This window comes from Puntigrus tetrazona, chromosome 20 (genome assembly GCF_018831695.1).
Source record: "Puntigrus tetrazona isolate hp1 chromosome 20, ASM1883169v1, whole genome shotgun sequence".
Classification (NCBI taxonomy): domain Eukaryota; kingdom Metazoa; phylum Chordata; class Actinopteri; order Cypriniformes; family Cyprinidae; genus Puntigrus; species Puntigrus tetrazona.
Genome location: NC_056718.1, coordinates 27,272,476 through 27,293,499, shown reverse-complemented (window position 1 = coordinate 27,293,499; position 21,024 = coordinate 27,272,476). Strand labels below are relative to the sequence as shown.

Genomic DNA, 21,024 nt, shown 5'->3' with positions numbered 1-21,024 from the left:
AGCTTATCGCTATGCTCTCTGATTGAAATTAAAGTCGTACACAAATTTAAATTGTGCTTAAGCATTCATGTTATGAATTTTAAATAAAAAAAGGTGTACTGTTTAAAAGAGCATACATTACCAGAAACTCTGTAATCTGTTCTGTATTTAAGAATTTTTAAATTCTGTATGACAGTTGTCGACTACTTAATTTCCACGTACATTTGTTTTAATGCTAGTGGAGTACACTGTCCACCTTTTAAAAATATACTTTAAATGATGTAAGGGAAATAAGGTACAAAGGAGCACCTTTTGAGATAGTACCGCCTCAGTGACAGCTTTTGTTCCTTTTTTTTTTTGAGGACGTTGTGCAGGTGTATACAAATGATCATATATCTATCTTTGTTTCCTTTATGTGAAAGAATGCGTGTAGACTATACGATTCTCACCCCTTCTCTGGTATGATAAAGCTGCGCAGTATCTGAGAGGCATAGTAGCTTGTGAACACAGAGGGAATCTCAATCTCCTCTGCAATGGTGTCTGAACAAAAACAACGGAGATGAGACTAGATCACAAAATCATAAAGTATGTAAAAGTCTTACAAGTGTCTTCAACCCCTTTCAGTAGGGGATCGAGCGTACTGAAATGTTCAAAATGACAGAAATTCCATAGTTACGCTTCAAACATTCTATACATCCGCCACTGCTGATATGTTCATTTATTAAAGCTTTTCGATCGTCTTCAGTTACCAATAAGACTGCAGTATTCTGATTACGTATATGCATCAAACCTATGAAGGTGCACAGGTGTTATTTCCCATGATTTCCTAAGAGAGTATGTGTGTGTGTGTGTGTGTGTGAGACAACCCCACTCACCATTGCTGTATCCCATACTGAGAAGTGAATTAGAGTACATGTTGTGGACTATGGCTGCACTGAAACCAGCCTGCTGTGCGTGGAGCACCTAAGAGAAAAAAAAAAAATATATATATATATATTGCTCACATATTATGTTGGTCATTGTATAACATTGTCAAATATACCTGTGACCTTACAAAGTTACTAACATTACAATAGCCTTGACACTCGATAACAGATCAGCTTCATTGTATTGAAATCTTAGATTTACTACTAGATTTTTTTATTAATTTTATTTTGCTCATTTCAATTTACTTTAATCACCAAAATTCTCTTTGTAATAATGTCAAATTAAAAGTTTTTCTTCTTAATCATAATGTTTTAATAATCTTTAGTCATCCTTGAAAGAAGTACACTTAGTTTACTAAATCTTACTAATATAATAGACTTGACGTCACATTAAAAAGTAATGTTTTAAATGAACTACATTGTGCTTGTGGCTCTATCATTACAAATACATTCAGTTTGCATGACACATTTTCATTGAGATTAAAGTATTTGAGCTTATCTTAAATGCCTGTCGGTACATTAGGCAGTAAGCATATTTCCAAGACAATAGAAGTAATTATGAGATCATACATAAAGATGCACTTAAGTCCTACTTGGGTGGGTCAAAAAGCACGGCCAAAACCATTACATTTACTCCACACTTAAGTATATTCTTTTAAAGTACATAATTTCCAAAAATAAGTATGTAGTCAGAAGCGTAGGTGTCCAAAGTGTACTACTTTTTCCCCAGAAGACGTCTCTTGTCACATGTTTTCAGTTGACCATATTACTTTACACTTCAACTTTTACAGCCCATGTTTTGGAATCTATTGGAATAGCACGGCTATGCGAGGATTTTAACCTTGATGTCGAAGTTGCAGTCATAGCGTCGAATTAAGACTATGTATTTTGTAGTGCTGTTGGGATCAGAGGGTGTGGGAGAAACAGGAGGAGGATCTATAGGTGTGCAGGCATTTTGAGGACGAGCTTCGACCAGCACACCCTGGGATAGAGAGAGAGAGAGAGAGAGAACACAAGATAAAGAAGTTAGTCGCTCGTATGCAGTTTCTTTATTTACTGGCTTAAACTACAAGTCCAGCAATAGGGATTTATTACCATGAGTCCATCTTTTGGCAGAGGAGAGCCAAAGAGGGCAGGCAGATCCTCAAACAGCATGGAGGTCATGTTACTGTAATGCTGCATGGAAAAGAAAATAGGCCATTAGCAGCTGCAATCGATTGCTTCACATTATAACATTTATATTGACTTTGGTGCCACAAATGGTCTGTACCATAAAAACGTCTATAAAACCAAGCCTGAAAGCAGACACTTACAGCATATATATATGCCTGACCAGGAGACGGCGCCACAGTGCAGAATAAAACTAGCACCGATACGCCCAGCTGGGTCCCCGTATACACCATCCTGAATTAGGCTGGGCCCTGACGAGGGCACCGAAGACCTGCACACAGACGCATGGTTTTACAATCTTTAAACATTTTCAGTGTGACAAGTCAAAAAGACAATTAGACCAAAGCATCCAAAACATGAGCCATTTACAGCTTACAAATAGATTCTGGGAAAGTACAACTCATGATTACTCCTTTCTCCCCTCGGGATGAAGTCATGATTATCAAGGGTTTTGGACACGGCCTGCGGTGTGTTGTGCAATGGCTGCTCTGTCATGCGCTAACTCCAAAAAAGGAAAAAAATCTGCAATTCTGAATGATTTCATAAACACGCAGTGACCTACTAATGAGCTTTTAAAGATCCAATGAAACGGAAGTAGACACAATATGGGTGTGGCATGATCAGAAATAAAAAAAATAAATAAAAAAAAATAATAGAATCAAATCCCACTTTATTTGTATCTGTTGGTTGTTGATACCACATTCACTTACCAGAAAGACAGTAAGAACATTGTTAAAATAGTTCATGTGACTTTATAAAAATACAAAAAAACAACAACAACCACATTCTTCAAAATATTCAAATATTTAGAACAACTCCAGGGTGAGTAAATGATGACAGAACTTTCATTTCTGGGTAAAGGATTACTTTAAATAATGAATATTCTGTCGTTGATTACTCACCTTCACGTCCTTCCAAAACCCTTAAGATCTTTGTTCATCTTTAGAATAGAAATGAAGATATTTTTGATGGAACCCAGCGTGCTTTCTACTGAATGTTAACAATGCTCACTGCATGGATTACTTTCTAGAGTACTATCCAAAGTGGAAGATGGAAACTAGGAAGAAGAATTGCTGAATTAAAAAATGTTATTATTGTTTTTTTGTGCATATAAAGTATTTCCTTAGCTATGTAAATGTCATATGGACTGTTTTACCGATGTGTTTGTGCTCCTGTGTGGTAATAATAGTGGAAATATCCTTGCTGTCTACGGAGGGTCAGAGAGCTCCCAGATTGCATCAGAAACATCTTGATTTGTGTTCTGAAGATGAACGAAGGCCTTACAAGTTTGAAGCGACACGAGTGTAAGGAAATGACAGAACTGAGTGAACTAACCCCAGCTAACCTAAAACAGCTTCTTTAAAAGTCTCCACTTTTATTTTGAACGCGTTCAAATAAATTGACTCATCTTTCCAATAAATAATTAACCCCGAGCATAAAAAGTACTGAGCACATTCAGAGCTGAAGTGGTGCTAAACAGGGAAACATGCCGTTTACATGAGTCATCAACAACCTACAGTATAAGGAAGTAAAACTAGTCGAGATCTGTCCAGACAAAATTATGTTAACCTCGACCAAGCAGAACACAGATCTAGAACCAGCTGGAAGATCTACTTTTATTCCGTTTCTTTTATAAACACTCCCTGTAACGAATTGGTGAAACATCAAGAGCATTCATATCAATTTTATTCATTTCATTTTAAGAAAAACAAAACAATAGATAAAATATGCACCGCAAGGCGTGTCTGAAACTCATCCAAAGCTGAGACTTTCTAAACAGGAACTGCAATTGTCAATTTATAGGCTATCCGTTTTGGCCTACTTACGAAAGAAGAATCAAAATGTAGAATTTATTTACGCATGATTTGTACACAACGAAGAGGCTACTCTGCGATAAAAAATACATACTGCCAGTTTTAGAACTCAGAACTAACTCAATATTAATTATTAAAAAAAAAAAAAATGGTAGAATGGTGATGTCAAAAAGTTTAGATATTGTGGATGTAAGGAACAGGTTGCAACTCCAGGAAACCTACACAGATTCCCTAAAGATATGAACATACAAAAATACAGGCCTGGAGTTTATTTTTAAAGGAACACTCCCCTTTTTTGGAAATAGACTCATTCTCCAACTCTCCCAGAGTTTTACCGTTTATGAATCTATTCTAATCTCTGCGTCTGGTGATAGCATAAAACACTGAATCCAATCAGACCAGCAGCATTGTGTTCAGAAATGACCAGAGTTTCGATATTTTTTCTATTTAAAACTTTTGTAGTTACATCATGTACTTAGACCGGCGGATTTTGTAAGCTTATATGATTAGGAACTGTACTCTCGTTCTGGCGTAATAATGAAGGAAGTTTGCTGTCCTGCCACGGCAGTGATATATCACAAGACAGAAATATCACTGCACCTGCTGCGGTCATGGTACGGCAGCAAAGTTCCTGGATTATTATGGTAAAACTCGGCTTATTAACTCTGGGGGAGTTGGTGAATTAGCCTATTTCCCAAAAAACTAGTGTTCTTGATGCACCGGAGCGATTAAAAGATCACAAAGGATGCTTAATGTCTTTGTCTTTTAAGAAATATGTTAACAGTTATGTTTATGCTGCTTGGCATTGCAAACGATTGTGTCATTTCAGATTTTTCTGACTCAAATACATACAGTCCTATCACAGTGCTTGCCATCTTAAGCAATAAAACGCACAACTGTATAGGAGGCATGAAGAATAAATACAATTATGCAATCACAGCAATGCATGCTTATTTCCACTTCCTGTACATTTCGAACTCCTTCAAATCTTATTTTTCCACATTGTGTGATAATGAGGATAACAAAAAATTACTTTTTTTTTTGGCAAATATTGCAAAAAAGCTGTATGAACTAACCTCTAGAAACATTAAAAACGCCTGAAACTGCATTCTGTTACCACTTTAACCTCAGACTGATTAAACAGATTAAACTTCAAAGCGCTATGTTTAATAACTAATAACGATTTGTATGTTCTCAAACCCAGGGTTATGAGGATGAACGTCTATAATAACACAGACATTACATAAACATGGTTTTACGACAACCCTTCCTGTGTGCCTGTAAAACAAAAGGCTTAAAAACCATACTAAGAAACTAAACCTGTTACAGTCCAGCAGTTCTGATCCAAACTTAATAAAAACCCATGGTTAGTGACCCTTACGCCTGGATTAGCTGCTTCAGGTCTACCTGAATAGGTTTGAGAGAAACTCTGCAGGACAGTGGCCTTTCAGGACTAATGTAGGCCACCCCTGGTTTAGGACAAAAGGACAGAAAAGCTTGTGCGGTACAAAAACCAGCAAGTCCCAATAAACCACATACACAAGTATTTATGTCTATTTTAGCCAAGTTTCTACAGAAAACGAGAAAGAAAGCTTATTTCTCAGGTATGATTCTGCTACTGAAAGTTTCGTTCAATCTGTGGATGTTGTCAAGAGATACAAATCAACAGGACAGGTTAGTCAAGTATTCGGCTAGTTACCACCCGATAACTAGCTCTTATTAGCCAATTAGCAGCAGTGGTAGAATTTCATTTGGATGTCAGGTTAACTAAGTCAATTCTGATAAATCATTAGATACTTAGAACATTTTCCATTAGTGCTGACTGTCGCTTTCAAGTTCTCAAGAAACTTCAGGCTATTGTGTGTGTGTGTGTGTGTGTGTGTGTGTGTGTGTGTGTGTGTGTGTGTGTGTGTGTGTGTGTGTGTGTGTGTGTTGCAAGGCGAGTTACTCATTGTTTTGTTATTTATTATTCTAGACTTCTCAACAAACACTGAACTAACCTATTTGTTTACAAAAATGAAGAGCAAAGGATGCGCAATGGAATGGACATTACTGATTATTTGCGTTTGCAAGCGTACAACCGATTAAAACGGAACAATGGCAAGGACTCGGTTAAAATGTAAGTTAGCTGAACCGTCTTTAATGTCTTACTTACTGTAGAAGAGACTGCCAGCTAACGTTGGCCTCTCGCTCGTATTCCACCCAATGTCTCCCACTCGCGTCTTCGCTTTAGTTCAGTTCAAATCGTTGTAAGACGGCGTTTTTCTCCCCAAAACGCTTCCTCGAAGCTTAAATCTCATTGATCTGTGTCGGTTTCTCGAGGAAGCGGACCGATTCTCCCCTTGCTGGAACTACGATCACACGTTTGTTTACAATTCTTGAAAGGCCAACGGGAAGTGCGAGAACTGCAATTATCGCGAGAGATGATCCAGTTTTCACAAAGCTTCGTGGATCCATCTGGAGATTCTTTGAGGAATTGCAGGGGCTGATGGCCAAGGCGAAATTCATTTAAATAAATTGAAAGTAAATGTACAATTGTTTTCATTAATAGGACAAGACTTAAAATAAGACTTATACACACACACACACACACACATATATATGTATTAAGAGTCACGGTATACAGGGTAATATCAGCATACCACCAAGAAGGATGAACCACATCCAACAGGAGAAACTGTGGACTCAAGAGGAAGCTGTCTGTAAGGGATTTCCGGGTGCTAACCCAGATTGTATCCAAAAAAAAAAAAAACAGCTGCCCAACTCACTGCAGAATTAAATGCGTACCCCTGTTTCCACCAAAACTGTCCGTCAGGAGCTCCACAGGGTCAATATACATGGCCGGTCTGCTATGACCAAACCTTTGGTCACTCGTGCCAATGCCAAACGTCGGTTTCAACGGTGCTAGCAGTGAAAATTTTGGGCTGTAGACAATGTGAAACATGTATTGTACTCTGATGAGTCCACCTTCACTGTCTTTCCCACATCAGGGAGAGTTACGGTGTGGAGAAGCCCCTTAGAAGCGTACCACCCAGACTGTTGCATGCCCAGAGTGAAGCATGGGGTGAATCAGTGATGGTTTGGGCTGCAATATCATGGCATTCCCTAGATCCAACACTTGTGCTAGATGGATGCGTCTCTGCCAAGGACTACAGAACCATTCTGGAGGACCATGTACACCCACTGGTTCAAACATTATACCTGAAGGCGGTGCCATGTATCAGGATGATAATGCACCAATACACACAGCCAGACTGGTGACAGAGTGGTTTGATGAACGAGTCAGGCAACGTTTCCCCCTCCAGCATAACATAGTGACCTGCCCACTACTAAGAATGGCTCAAAATCCCTCTTTGGCCACTGTGCAGGACTTGTATCTATCATTTCCCAGACAAAATGATGCTGTATTGGCCGTGAAAGGAGGCCTACACCATAATAATTAATTACTGTAGTCTAAAACCAGGTGTCAGCTTCATTGTCTCTGTCTGTGTGTGTGTGTGTGTTTGTGTACTTTTATACAAACACTTTTTTTGTAACTTTTACATAATCAAGCACAAAATGTGTTAGCTATGGATGAGATGATATATTAACTCTGGGGTAGTTGGTTTATTAGAACTCAAAAACAAGCTGCACACAACACATGTACTTAAAAGAAACAAGGGGCACCTAAAATCGTCCTCAAACACATTTATTCAAAGCAAATAAACAGTAACGAGACAACTACTAATTTAAGGACATACTAACGACTTAAAATGAACATTAAAACAGCCATGGAGTCAAACATACCAACTAGTTATGTCAAGGCAATAAATATGACAGAATTATGCAATTTATGCAAACGAAAACTATTCTAAGACTAACTGTGACTACTTTATGAAGAACCATTATATTACCATGCCAAAATACGAATGAATTTTAAATATTAAACACCACGTCTCTGTTTATTCTAATGATGATGTCTAAAAACACATTATTTGGGACAGTAATATAGAGGTGAAAGCATATTTGAACAGTGCGGTTTTCTTGCGGCAGTTTTGGACTGCATTTATGTGCATGACAAGTCATCTTAGTCAAACCCTGCTGTTCAAGTAAAACATTGTTATAGGAGTAAAATACTGTTCAATCACTCTTCTGTTCTGCATAACAACTGATCATATACACACACACATACACACACGGCACTCTCACACACTGCTGCCGCTGCCAGCGGCTTCCTCCTCGCCTCTCTTCAGCCTTTTTTTGGCTCTGATCTCGTTCATGGCTTCCTCAATGGAGCGAGTGTCTCTCTTATTGGCAACAGGGACTGAAACAAAAAGACAAAAAACACGGTTCTAAAAATCAAGGCAAAAGCTGCATCTTCTGGAGGTTGCATTTGTTACCCGCATACGTCATGGAGCAAAATAAGAAATAAATGAAAGCTTTTTACATCTCACGAGGAATAACAGCCAATTTAATTACCATTACTTTTCCTAAATGAGACGTAGTTGTAACCTTGATGTGTTTTAACATGTAGGACAATCGCGCAACTTCAGTCACAGCTTCCTTTATTTTCCAGTTACCCTTTTTCTGTTTCAAAAAGTAATGCTTTTTTTACTTTGATGTTTTTCCTGCTTGACTTTACAGTCCTTTAAGGCCATTTCACTTTTTCAAGGAAAAAATGAGGCAAATTGCAGACGAACAGTGCTTTGACACCATGTACCAACAATGCATGCTCCAATACGCATCTCGTAATATGGATTTAACACGGTCCGTTGCTCAATACATAGCACTAAATTAAGATAAAGTTAACTATATTTGATTCTATAATAGGCAGACATGCACTCTTTGTATGCTTATGTAAAACAGTTGTCATAAACATGCTTTATTATCAATACCATGAGCTGCATACAAAACACATAAAATAAATAAATGGTCATTATCGTGTCTATTTGCTTTCATATTTCAAGTGTAGGTTGGGGGACTAATAAATGATCACGCCTGGTGCAATAAGCTCCACTGGGATCTATTGTTCGGATTCAAAAGAACCTGGTTGCAATGGTTCAGACTCATTTTTGAGAGACACAACTCCCTCTGCATGGTTCAGAGTCAAAGTTTTTCCTTTAATTATACTTACCACAGCCATATGCCCGGTTGGCTTGAAGTGTGTGGGCTGCATCTTTAGCAGCAGATGTTCCAATCAGATGGCTGTATTTGTCTCTGTAGTTTGAATTGGGTGAAGCAGGCCTCTTCTGAGTGTGACTGGCCTCTTCCATCTCCAGTGCAGCCTGCTCCTGAAGAGTGCCGTAAAACAATTACCCAAATTAAATACGGTGTTTCAAGTAATAACAGTAAAAGAGATCCAATTAGGCAGACATGAACTAACAGGAATATTAACTCGAAGCAAAACTACGTGAGATAATGAAATGACTTCCCCCTCCATATCCTACTTTAAGGTTTGTTCTTGCACAGGATTCAGGATCTTACCTTTAGCCGACGTCTCTCCTCGGCTCTTTGCGGGTCCCACTCCTCACCCTTCCGATACGCCTCCAGCTCTTCATCTGATGGGGCAAACTCCTTCATAACAAAACACACACTGTATCAAACACACTAGGCATTAATGCAGAAAATGCCACAGGGCAGAGGAGAACTGTTCTGGGTTCCTGGATTCTCATGTAGTTTTTTTGAATGTTAAATAAGAAAACGTAACTTGTTTTAAGATTGTGAGAATAATAGGCATCTTTCTTTGCATAACATTAGGGCGTTTTTTGAAAAATAAACCCACTAGGGTGACGTGAAAAAGTGGGGGAGTGTGTAAACGTGCCATTTTAGAGGGGTATGAACAAGTCATAACTTTTATAAACTTTGGTTTTGAAACATTAATCTTCGCAACTTTAGGGATCTTATCCATGCACTAACAGCTCCAAGGAGAAAGCTGTAAAGAAAAATGTTAAAATGCATCATATGACCCCCTTTAATAGAGTTGTTGTTACTTTAAAATCTAGCTGAGTAGCTGATGAGTTTAAGTGCAGATTTGGACCCTGGCTAGAAAGCAGATACACCGCATTTGAATAGTGTATTGCATGTATTATAAAACATATATTCTGTCTTTTTGATTATTTCAGTTGCACAACATTTGATGCATCCTTACATCTAATAACTAACGCTATCCAAAACAAAAGTTAAAAAAAAAAAATAAATATAAAAATAATGACATTACTGTCTTCTGTAAAGCTGCTTGTAGAGGAATTTTAAGTAATTTAATAATTGTTTAAAGTTATAATAGTTATTGTCCCATTTCGTGCTTGTCAAGCTGCTCTGGAACAAACCGTGTTCTACATAAGAATGACAGCAGAATGAAGACATTTTATTATATAGAATACGTTTACAAAGATCCTTGTGAGAGGACACTGTGCAATGCATACTAACCTTTTTAAAAAGCATGACATATCTGCTCTCTTCATCCTCACCAAAAGAAAACGAAGTCAGTCCGGCCACCTCAGCCACATCATGCCTAAAAGATGGAAGTGTTTAGCATGGACACAATAAAACAGACAGCCCTGCCTAAAACTCATTCAACTGGTTAAACCAGTAGCCGATAGAGAGCAGCGGCTTACTTAAAAGTTAATTGTATCTTCTAATATTAAACTAGAATAGCAGCATTTATTTAAAATAAACATATTGCAATATTATTTACACTGCACTTTTGTAAATCACAGCTGATAATGCTATTCCGTGGAACAGAAAATTGAACCTAAGACCAGACATCGACGATCTGAAATATCTTGTTGAACTCACAATATGCTTCTCTCGATCTTGCCCATTGGGTTATACTTCTTCTTCTGCAGTGCACTGTTCTGAATGAACTCGGACACCTCCTTCTCCATCTAACGGAAAACCACACTGATTTTCAGAAACAAAAGCGAGCAATGTGGTAAGATAGTGTTTATGTGGGACAAATAAAGCTGTAAGTTATACCTTTTTCCTAAACTCTGCTTTCTTTCTCTTCTCATCCTCCTCAATCTTCTTCAGCCTGGCGGCTTGTTCTGCACAGTTACAGTAAGAGCAAGAGATCATGATACATCAATTATAAAAATGTGTTATGCACCACATGTATGTGAACTGTCGGGAAAAAACGAAATGCATTATGAAACGTTGTCATTGTTTAAGACAATGCTGTGGCTGCAGTATGGCTCAGCTATTATTGCATGAGAGCCATTTGGGTGTAGCTTCCTCCTGTTTTTCTTCGTTTGCAAAGTCACTTTGCATATCGTGTGCTTCGACACAAAGCACGGCCTATTCGTGAACCAACTTAATAAATGACATGTATAAAAACATATAAACAAACCATGACGTCGTGAGGCTTTTCAACGTGCAGAAACATGACGTGTGAACCTGCATCTATCATTTCTCACGCGGTGATTGGCTCTTTCTATTACAGCGTTAGTGTCGCAGAGGGCACTCGGATATTACTCAAGTTTCACTTGGAATCCTACGAGCACGCCCGGGTTCAGTTTCTGGACTACAAGGAAGTGTATCTGTAGGATTAAAACTTTCTACCTCTAGCTTTCCGTCGGCTTTCTTGGTCGTGAACGGTTGGAGGCTTTTCCATCGAGCTCAAGATCGAGCCCAGGAGGTCCGCCATCTTTGGACTGTCTAATTTTCACCGGAAGCTTGCGCGCTGCATTCTTGAAATGGCATTATGGGTAATGTCGTCCAACCACAAAACTTCACGATAACGTCATTAAGCACTCGTCGTATTTTGATCTTATATATATATATATATATATATATATATATATATATATATATATATATATATATATATAGATAGAAGAAGCACTGAATCTACATAAGTGTTCTATTTTACTTTATTCTGGAATCGTCTCCTGTTCACTTATTCACATTTACTATTAACATTTCTCAGTGGAATATTTGTAAAGGTAATATCTGATCAGCACGTTACTTATTTTTGACGCATGTCATATGTAGAACCATTGCTTTAAATGTTTAAACCTGAAACCGACAACTGATATTAACTAAGAATTATTTAAAACTGATTCATTTAATTGACCAGCTTTATTAGATCGCGTGATTTGTTGGTTGTTTCTGCGTACAAAGCAAATGAGAAACAACACAACAGTCGGTTTTTTAAATTCTTTACTTGATGAAAGTTACAATATCAGGATTTTAAAAAACCTGGGCTGTTTGTTTGCTCTTCATTATAAACAAAATACTACGAAAAAAATGGTGCGTCTAGTTTCATAGCTCCTCAGACCAGCAAATGAATGCTCAAATACCTCATTAACACATCATTTAATACATCACAACAAGCTACATGGCGTGGTAGTGGCTTTTACACACCACATTATCTTTATTATCCAGTTAATTGTGTAAACTTCAGCAAATGTTCACTGCAAAGCAGTCCTTTATGATAGGACCGAGGGTGGGTTGGGATCATTGGTATTTTGTTCACCATGTTGTGCATTTTGGTAGGAATAAAAAAATATTATGAAATAAAGAGAACTTTCACTCAGAATACAGGTTCAGCATCTGTATTGACAACAATTCCTCAACTACTTCTGCTGATAAGTCTGTTGACCACAATTTAAGGTGGAAAACTTGCGTGGAAGGTGAGGGGATTCATAAATATCATTTATAACTAAAAGAGGGGCAAGACTGGTGTGAACAATTCCTTCAATCAATTTAATTTATAGCTTAGCTAGTCAGTCTCTTTAAGATGAAAGTCCAAATTGTCACCACCACAGCAGAGGGTCACGACCCAGTTGGTAAAGTGGTCCTGTTACCGACCATCAAAAACGGAAGCTATTCTGGTAAACAGGATGTGGGAGAGAAACATAATGTGGAAATATGGCCTGTGCTGTCCACCGATGAACTTTAGGGCAAATCTAGGAGTCAAGGAAATAGATCTTGTAGAATTTGTTCATCTGCTCCAGGAAGATGAAGGTGAGAACTGTGTGTGGCCCGAGGCGAGCGTAATACGGAGTAAAACCCTTCCACAGACTGAAGAATCCTTCCTTTCTTATGACCTTGACCAATACATCCTGCAAAAAGAGAGAGAGAGAGAGAGAGAGAGAGAGAGAGAGAGAGACAGAGAGAGAGAGAGAGAGAGAGAGAGAGAGAGAGAGAGAGAGAGAGAGAGAGAGAGACAGAGAGAGAGAGAAAGAGTGGATATATCCCTTCAGGTTTTTGCAATTCTGTGATAGATTTTAATTCAAAATCAAGCTAAATTTATCATCTGAATATGGGGAAGCAAACTTGATTTCTTCAAGGAAAAAATTAAGCTAACAGAGACTTGCACATCATTGCTCTTTTGTTGACGGAGGCCACTGTCCTCAACTTGCTTTGGATAAATGCTAAATGACTCAATGTAAATGTATTTTAGGTACTTGCTGTCAAGTTAAACTAAATGAAAGAGAAATGTTGCCTTGTAAACTAGGCAAGAAAATAAGAAAAAAGCCCTTTGAAATTATGGTGGGACTGACTATTGCACAATCCAGCCGTATGCCGTCCCGACCTGCTGATCACATGTTACTGCTGGTAAACTAATACCTGCAACCCAGGACAAATCAACTGTTTACTGTTTCTCTGGGTTTCCTCCAAGACAAGAGGTTTTACTGAAACTTGATCCATTTCTGACGTTCTTCCTGCTTCAGTGTGACTTAAAGGTCATTAACTCCAGCAGTCTGAGATCAGCTGCTTAAAACAGGCAGTGTAACAGGCAGCAAGAGACCGGGTACGGGTTAAAACTTACCAAACCATTTTTGTACTCGGGCTTCCCATCAATCATTCTCATGTTCTGGATTCTTTTGAAAAGAAAGAGATATGTCAGCATTAAATATTAAACGCAGTTTCTACAGAAAACAAACAGAAAGACTTTGTTTTGAGACTTGTCTTATAAGTGTTAGTTAACCAGGGGAACCATTTGCTATCTTTCAGCTTGTATCCAGCTGTTCTTGATGGCAGTGGGTTTTTATTGAGACAGAACTTTGATCGTATCGCCCTCATTTGCTATCATTTCATTTATAGACTGTGCATTCTGTGATACATCAGCCACCTTTCTTCTGTACACATGAGCAGCAGTACTAGTCATTTAAAACCCCTTATCGTTTGACAACTAGCATAGCGCATGTATACATAAGATAAGATACAACATAACAAACAATCGTGTTCCCTTAGATCTGTAGGCTCAATAATCAGTTCCAGAATTTACAACCCTAACCAGAAGACAGCTGAACAAAACAGGCACGGTCGCCTGCACTTGATATTTTTGGTACCCAAAGCACATTGATGCACAATTTCTGTGCACAGTTCAGCAATACTCATGAATTTGGGCAATGTTTAGTACTATTTCCACAATAATGGTACACCTGGCATCGAGTCTGATTAGTCCATAAGATTCTGATTTGCTAATAAATAGCACTGTAAACAATATAGCAAAATCTCAAATGATACACAGCTCATATCATCACCATGACATTGTTATACCATCGTATGCCGCAGTCTAGTCATAAAATCACAGGAATTAAAAGCGACTGTACCTGGTCTTAACAATGTCTACTGGCATGGAGGCAGCAGTGGTGACCAGTCCACTGATCATACTGGCACAGAAATGACACAGGATATCATCTCTGAAATATCCTGCACAAAACACAGAACAGGAGAACACTCACAGAACGGTTCACCTAACAAAAGTTAGCTACAATCCAAATCTGATTTTAGGCTGACAGTACAAGTCTGGGACTGATAAGATAAAAAAAAAAAAAGGTTCATACCAGAGTCCAACAGCGCTTGTTTGGACTGGGAATATGAAGCAAGCTGGGCTGTGTTCACAACAACCGCTCTAGCCATGGTGGGTATGCAACCCTACATTAATATAAAACAATACGCATATTATTACAGGACTAGTGAGTGAGGACTTAGTTTTAAGTCTCAAAAATATGAAAATACAATGAAAAAAATACAACTTCCATCAAACCTTCATTACTCTTTAATTCATTTGAAAAAAACAACAGCTCAAGCTCGACTACCTTTGCTCCAAAGCACCCTCTAATCACGCTGCAAAAGCTGCTTACTTTTTATTGCCTTGTTTTTCAGTTAAAATGCCTAAAGATTCACCTGAAAATCAATATGACACAAGATTTATACGTTATAAGAAAAAAATGGACAAAATGAAGAGAGGCTATGATTAAATTAAGAATAAATATCTGCTACCGGAGTCAGAAAAATCATAAAAAAATGCACGTTTTCACTGACAGATATTTATTTAGTTTCTTAGAAAATATGTTGTATCCTCATTTTGCATCTCAAGTAAATGCATCTTGATTTAAGTATTGTGAGACAAAAATACTAAATGAAATTGATTTTTTTTTAAGGTGAATGTAACATTTCATCGCATGACTATTAATGTAAGACTTTCAGCTCTGATTTAAAGTTTCATAATAGTAAAATATACAGGGGGAAAACATACTAGGAATTGTAACAGTAGTCCCACACACAATAAGTTTACACACTAACTATAATATACTTGAAGCTAACAGGCATATTTACCCTCCAAAGCGTGGTGATGCCCTCCTCCCTCGTAATTCTGATGAGAGCATTGAAGACATTTGTGTAACCCCTCCTTTGTTCTGGAGGCAACCTGGACAAGAAAGAGATATTAATATTATTATTATAGAATAGAAATATTATTATTAGAAGGCAGGCTTAAATATTTTGGAAATGATTTCAAGTTTGCTGTAATGAAGGATTTTATTCTTTCTATTTTTACTATTAAGAATTATTGTTAATATATATACCCTGATCATTTCTGATGCAATCATACCGTGAAAATCTCATATCATTAGAACCCTATCTGCTTGGTCGGTGGGTTATTCACATTACATCACCAAGTTGTTCGAGTTTGCTTTATTCGGCCGAGCAGTAATTTGGGTGGTTCGCCAAAGTACTGAATTTCTCTAACATATAAAATTAACTTATTGAAGGTAGCAGTGTAGCCGTTCTTCTGCGGTGATGACCCTTGTAAGAGTCCTATCTTCTTCCGAAGTTGTGTCTGTAAAGGCCCGATATACTTCAAGCAAAGTTCGTTTTTGTTCGTTGTTTGAGGCTGAGGAACGTTATACTGTTTTTGAAAATTCTGACACATCATGGCTGCTGGAGGCGGGGTATAGATTAATGTAAACGTGTCGTGAATCTCGCAGATATCCCCTAAACACCACAATGAGTAAATGTAGGCAATCTATGAGTGAGACGGGCACCAACGGTCAGAATATTATAGAACAGAATAATGATTATCAGCAAGTTCAGAGTCAAGTTTAACCATTCAGTTTCCACAATCAATTCTTCTGAATTTCTCTGCATCTTTAAAGTTACTTAGCGAGCGATCGTACAGATGCAGACGTAACTGTTGCTGCTCAGCTATTTCACACAGTGTATATCTGTTGCTAGCGACTAAAAAACAACAACAATTATTTGCATGACAAAGAACATGGAGTTTCAGAACACACCTACCAATTGCGTAACTGCCACAGACCAATGGTAGCTCAAAGATGTTCAGGAGACACAATGTTGGCTTTGGTCAGCTGTTTTCAAACTGCTGAAACGATCTTAAAATGAACGTTGTTTCGGCCTGATTTTGTTCGAAATGATGTCATATCAGTTTGTTCTTTGATGTAATTTAAAGCATATCAGGTATTAAGGCATTAAAGTGTGTTTATTTTAAGCACCCTTGCTAATTAAAACGCGTTGCTCATGAAGGCACCTCTTTTAGATAAAAATGAAAATGCCTTCGAAACGTTTCTGATGACAGTTGGTTCCCTTCAAAGATACATAGATATAAACACCCTGGCCGCATTTTGACTATAAAATGTGAAAGTGCTCATGTTTATTCACTCAAGTCAAACGCCACAAATAAACCAATGTATTGGAAACACTGGTAATTTATATCGAAACAACGTAAATGAGTTTAAAAAATGGTATCACCGTTGTTGAAAATAATTATTTAGTTACTTCCCAGTCCTACTTTATACCTAAAGACAAATGGCTAGAAACAATATATAGTGTCAGGACCTCCTGCTGGAGATCCTGCCGTCTACAAGAAGTTCCCGAGGAGTTCTTTTGTTATTTCTAAATGTATGGACCATATGGTTCGCACCTTTACAGTCAGTTCCTGTTGGTTGCATCTGGGGCACAGTCACAATGTAAATGCATCTGACAATATACAACAAAACAGTCTTTTTCTGGAGAGGTTTTTGGTCAGAATGATGCAAAAACCTATCGTCCCTAAGTCTATAAGAACACATCTTCAGCATTTTCCTAAGACTGTCTTAAAGCAGCACTGTTTAGCTAATTTGGGCACGTTTATGATCTCAAACAATTTGCAACAAAGCTAAATACGGAGCGCAATTGTGTTTTTCTACCTCCCGTCAGCAGTCATTCGAATAAGCGCCACCTCTGCCGGAGTCCCAACAAACGCCCCCGTGGCCCCAGCAGTCATTCCTATTAAAGCCTTCATGAAGAAGTTAGGAGGTGTGCCGTCTGCTTTGGACATGCGCTCAAACAGGACCGTGTAGATGCCCAAACGGGTCGTGGTATAGGTAGCCTGCCTTAACAGACCCGCAGAAAGTCTACAATGAAAAACAAGAAAGACGATAAAAGGCATGAAAACAATAAAAGCGAAGTCAGACAGCAATGAGATCAGATATTTACTGCTTGTGTAAAGCTATGGGCCCCATCTACAGTCACTCAGTAAGGATGTCCACCTAGAGCGCCCTAGTTTCTCACACCCAGTGTCTGGTAAAAATTAATCTTAAAAAAACCAAAAAACATTCATTTAATAATTCATTCAGCCGTACTTGGACTGCAGTAAAACATTCCTGCCTTCAGAGAATGCCAGCCTGTCTATCTACAGCGTCTGCGTCAGTGCGGTGCGCCTCTTTTTTTTTTTTTACCGGTGTAGATACCGCGGATGCCCTCGTTGCGGAGGATGCTGGTCACAGCATGGAAGCTGGTCTTGTATTCTCGAGCCTTGGAGCCCTGACCGCTCAGCTGCATTCGGTTCTTTACCAGGTCCAGGGGCTGCACAAACACAGTGGCGCCCATCCTGGAAACCAGAACGAATGAGTGTTAGTGAAATCAGTCTTGTATTAATCCTGAAGGAATCCTATTTACGTTAGCATCGGAAGCTGGAACCAATCAAAACATGCACTGAAAAAAATACAGAAAAGGCTAGTAAATTTCATTAATAATTACAAAGAAATACCAAGTAGCACATTAAATTAAATGCAAAATTGTTAAATATAAAAATACAATTTTCTTGCAAAACATACTGCAACAAACTTTTTTATTCAAGTGTAGGGTTGTGATGGTGAGGAAATTTTCTCACGGGTTAACCGACATGATACCGGTAATACCAGTATCATTGTGTTGAGGGTTGTTTGAGTTTTTAGTCTTTTATTTCTATTTTATTAAACAGCCTGTAAGCGCTATGCGTGTTTTACTTTGACTTTTAAATTTGCGAAAAATCGGCAATAAGCAGTTGTTTGCTTTTACATGAAACCCTCTTTCTCTAACTTTATCTCACTTTTAAATAGCTTAGTTTGAGAAAAGAAATGTGAAATTTTACTTTCACTTTTACATTAGCAGCAATTCCACATTGATTGCTTAAATCCAATAAAGCAACAACGCAGAACATAAAACTTGTATTAACATAAAAATAAAAATACACTTTTTTTTATTAAAATACACCATGCTATAGCCTATACCTAATATAAAATAACAAATTAATTCATTTAAAATAACAAAAAAAAATATGAGTGTACAAAACTAAAAATCTAAATAAAATGTTAATAAATGAAAAATGTTTTTAATAAAAAAACCCAGCTAAAACAGTGGAAGCAAATAAATGGTAGGCTTGATATTGCAGTGTAATATAAATCTTCCAAATTACCCTCAATAACAGGGAAAGCAGTAAAACGGGTATCTTAAAAAGATTTAAAGGTCAAGAGTCAAATACCTAGAAAGAAAAAAATTTAATCCTGTAGAAAGTCCATTTTTTCATATATTTTCTTAGATTTAAAGATCTCCCTGTAAATATCAAAGAGTTTATGTTCAGATTATTAAAATTTAAATAATTATTGTTTGAATTATTTGATACTATTACAATAAGACACATAAGTCCAATCATTTTTAATTTGAATGAATTCAAACTGAATTTAAATATATTTGTAAAAAAAAAAAATGCCTAATTTAAACATGTTCCTGGATAAAGTGACTTATGGATACTTTTGCCATTAATTCACTTGAACGGTCTCACTTACACAAGTTTCATTTGGCCATCAACAATGTACAGCATTTATATATGCCCTACAAGAGATTTACATAATTTTTATGATTTGATGATTTATGATTTATAATTTTAACAAATGTGAGTTGCTCATTATGTAATGGCACTTGTAAATCAGATTTTGCATATCTAAAGATAAATAAATAATCTTGTAAATTAAATTATATGGACACTTTTCACATTTTCAGAAGCAGAGATCATCATAAAAAAATTGTTATAAAATATAAAAAAAGTTATATTTGTAACAAAAGCAAAAAAAAAAATTTCTATTGTTTTTTCCTTGAAGATATAAAAAGGATGGATGGATTAACCAGTAATGGATTACAGCAGCCAGAAGAGAGAGATTAGCTGTCTTTCAAACCAAAAATGTTTTTATAATTAAATGTTAGTTAACACAAAGTACAGTATTTTATAAGATAATACAATAAAATATGACAAATGTAAATACTGTATTTATGCAACGTGTAAAAATGCTGTTAAGAATGTGATGTCACAGCCGGTGGTTTTCACTTTAGACAATTTTAAAATTTAGACATTTTGACAAAAAAAAAAAGTTGCAAATGTGTTCACAAGTGATATTTTTATTATTATTATTACTACTACTACATGATCTTCACTGTCATTGTTGTTTCCTTGGAACATTTTGTAACTTTACAAGTGCCCAAATTGTTGGTGGTGAAGAGTAATGCGTGTAAACAAATTCCATTAAAACTTTACTCATAATAAATATCGAAATGGTTTATGCACAATTTGTTTAGACTATAAAACGGATATCTATGTATTATTATTTTAAGCGTATAAAGACAATGGTCTAAGACGTGAGATATAAAAAAATCAGCCATCTGAAAAGTAGCACAAAAAAAAGTCTAGGTCTACAGAATTCAGCAAGAAATTCTAACATGAATTCCTCAGTGACAGCAGATCAAACCCAAGCACGGTGACATTTACACTGAAGTTCAGATTGCCACGGGGTTACCAGGCTTCCTCTGGGCCTGCAAACCCATTCACAACACAACTAACAGAAAGAGTAAGGAACATTTATACCCCTATATAAACGCTTTTCGCTGGTGCTCTCATCGACAGCTCGCATAGCGGTTAGCTAATGGCCTTTATTAAACTGCCTATTCAAGTGAAGATAGCACCGCTGCAAACACAGACGCATACGTACCCAGCCAAACCACCGAAGAGAAACTTAATAGACTTGGGCGAGGTTTTGGGCTTAGGTTTGCCCGTGTCCGCTGCGGCTGCCATGGCTGCAGTGCTGGTTTGTGTTTCTGGAGGACACCTTCGCTTCTGCCGCTCCGCTGATGTTCGGCCGCCACTGCGTACAGCAAGGTGACTCGCCTGGACCGCGCACGTCAAGCGGAACACCCCTCCGCCAATCACATGCTGCTTTTCAGACACGGTGCCGAGCACGTAAGTGACGTATGAGTTCTCGTGTAATTTCTCTTAAAGAGGCAGACACGACGTTTACCTTCGACTGTGATTTATAAAAAATAGACAATTCATTGAAATCTATTGCATAAGTCTAAAACTTAAAAACAACAGACACAAAACAAAAAGCGTTTGTTATTTTCAAAAGCTATTTTAAAGATTGTAAAGAGTAACGTATCAAAGGTAAAGCGTCCGATATTCAGCGTTACTTTTGTAACATTTCTCAGCATAGTTCACAACGGACCAATCAGAATCGTCTGTGATTACTGGCAATATATTTTATACTTATTCTATTATACTTTATAGAGATTGCTACCATGTGTCGATTTCTATTTTATGTCTGCCACCAGTCGTTGGTATT

General features: G+C 37.4%; 3 protein-coding genes across 3 annotated transcripts in view; all 3 read right to left on the bottom strand.

The window, feature by feature from the left end:
• Positions 1-6,302, bottom strand: part of rnf167 (ring finger protein 167) — a 9,288-nt gene extending 2,986 nt beyond the window's left edge. Inside the window, exons 1-6 of the mRNA XM_043219985.1 lie at positions 6,045-6,302; positions 2,219-2,346; positions 2,001-2,081; positions 1,747-1,887; positions 855-942; positions 429-519 (exon numbers count right to left, since the gene is read on the bottom strand). Of these exons, the coding sequence (XP_043075920.1) occupies positions 429-519; positions 855-942; positions 1,747-1,887; positions 2,001-2,081; positions 2,219-2,308 (491 nt within the window). The 5' untranslated portion in view covers positions 2,309-2,346; positions 6,045-6,302. The remainder of the gene's footprint in view (positions 1-428; positions 520-854; positions 943-1,746; positions 1,888-2,000; positions 2,082-2,218; positions 2,347-6,044) is intronic.
• Positions 6,303-7,561: 1,259 nt separating this feature from the next.
• spag7 (sperm associated antigen 7) lies at positions 7,562-11,579 on the bottom strand. The gene is made up of 7 exons (XM_043220578.1): positions 11,426-11,579; positions 10,844-10,911; positions 10,664-10,752; positions 10,295-10,379; positions 9,353-9,442; positions 9,003-9,159; positions 7,562-8,192 (listed from the first exon to the last, which is right to left on the bottom strand). Exons 1-7 carry the CDS (start codon positions 11,508-11,510, stop codon positions 8,074-8,076), a joined length of 693 nt encoding a protein of 230 aa, XP_043076513.1. The 5' UTR covers positions 11,511-11,579; the 3' UTR covers positions 7,562-8,073.
• Positions 11,580-12,164: 585 nt separating this feature from the next.
• slc25a11 (solute carrier family 25 member 11) lies at positions 12,165-20,601 on the bottom strand. The gene is made up of 8 exons (XM_043219961.1): positions 20,398-20,601; positions 17,836-17,987; positions 17,305-17,512; positions 15,437-15,527; positions 14,662-14,752; positions 14,428-14,527; positions 13,641-13,692; positions 12,165-12,930 (listed from the first exon to the last, which is right to left on the bottom strand). Exons 1-8 carry the CDS (start codon positions 20,478-20,480, stop codon positions 12,775-12,777), a joined length of 933 nt encoding a protein of 310 aa, XP_043075896.1. The 5' UTR covers positions 20,481-20,601; the 3' UTR covers positions 12,165-12,774.
• Between the last annotated feature and the right edge of the window lie 423 nt (positions 20,602-21,024).

Excerpts from the sequence above, each read along its gene's own strand:
- slc25a11 (XM_043219961.1), bottom strand. The coding sequence starts at position 20,480 with ATGGCAGCCGCAGCGGACACGGGCAAACCTAAGCCCAAAACCTCGCCC. Across the intron at positions 17,988-20,397 it reads CTCTTCGGTGGTTTGGCTGG|GATGGGCGCCACTGTGTTTG; the intron begins GTACGTATGCGT and ends TCTGGTTTCCAG. Across the intron at positions 14,528-14,661 it reads ACAAGCGCTGTTGGACTCTG|GATATTTCAGAGATGATATC; the intron begins GTATGAACCTTT and ends TGTTTTGTGCAG.
- spag7 (XM_043220578.1), bottom strand. The coding sequence starts at position 11,510 with ATGGCGGACCTCCTGGGCTCGATCTTGAGCTCGATGGAAAAGCCTCCA. Across the intron at positions 10,380-10,663 it reads AAGATCGAGAGAAGCATATT|GCATGATGTGGCTGAGGTGG; the intron begins GTGAGTTCAACA and ends TCCATCTTTTAG. Across the intron at positions 8,193-9,002 it reads CAACCGGGCATATGGCTGTG|TCCCTGTTGCCAATAAGAGA; the intron begins GTAAGTATAATT and ends TTTTTGTTTCAG.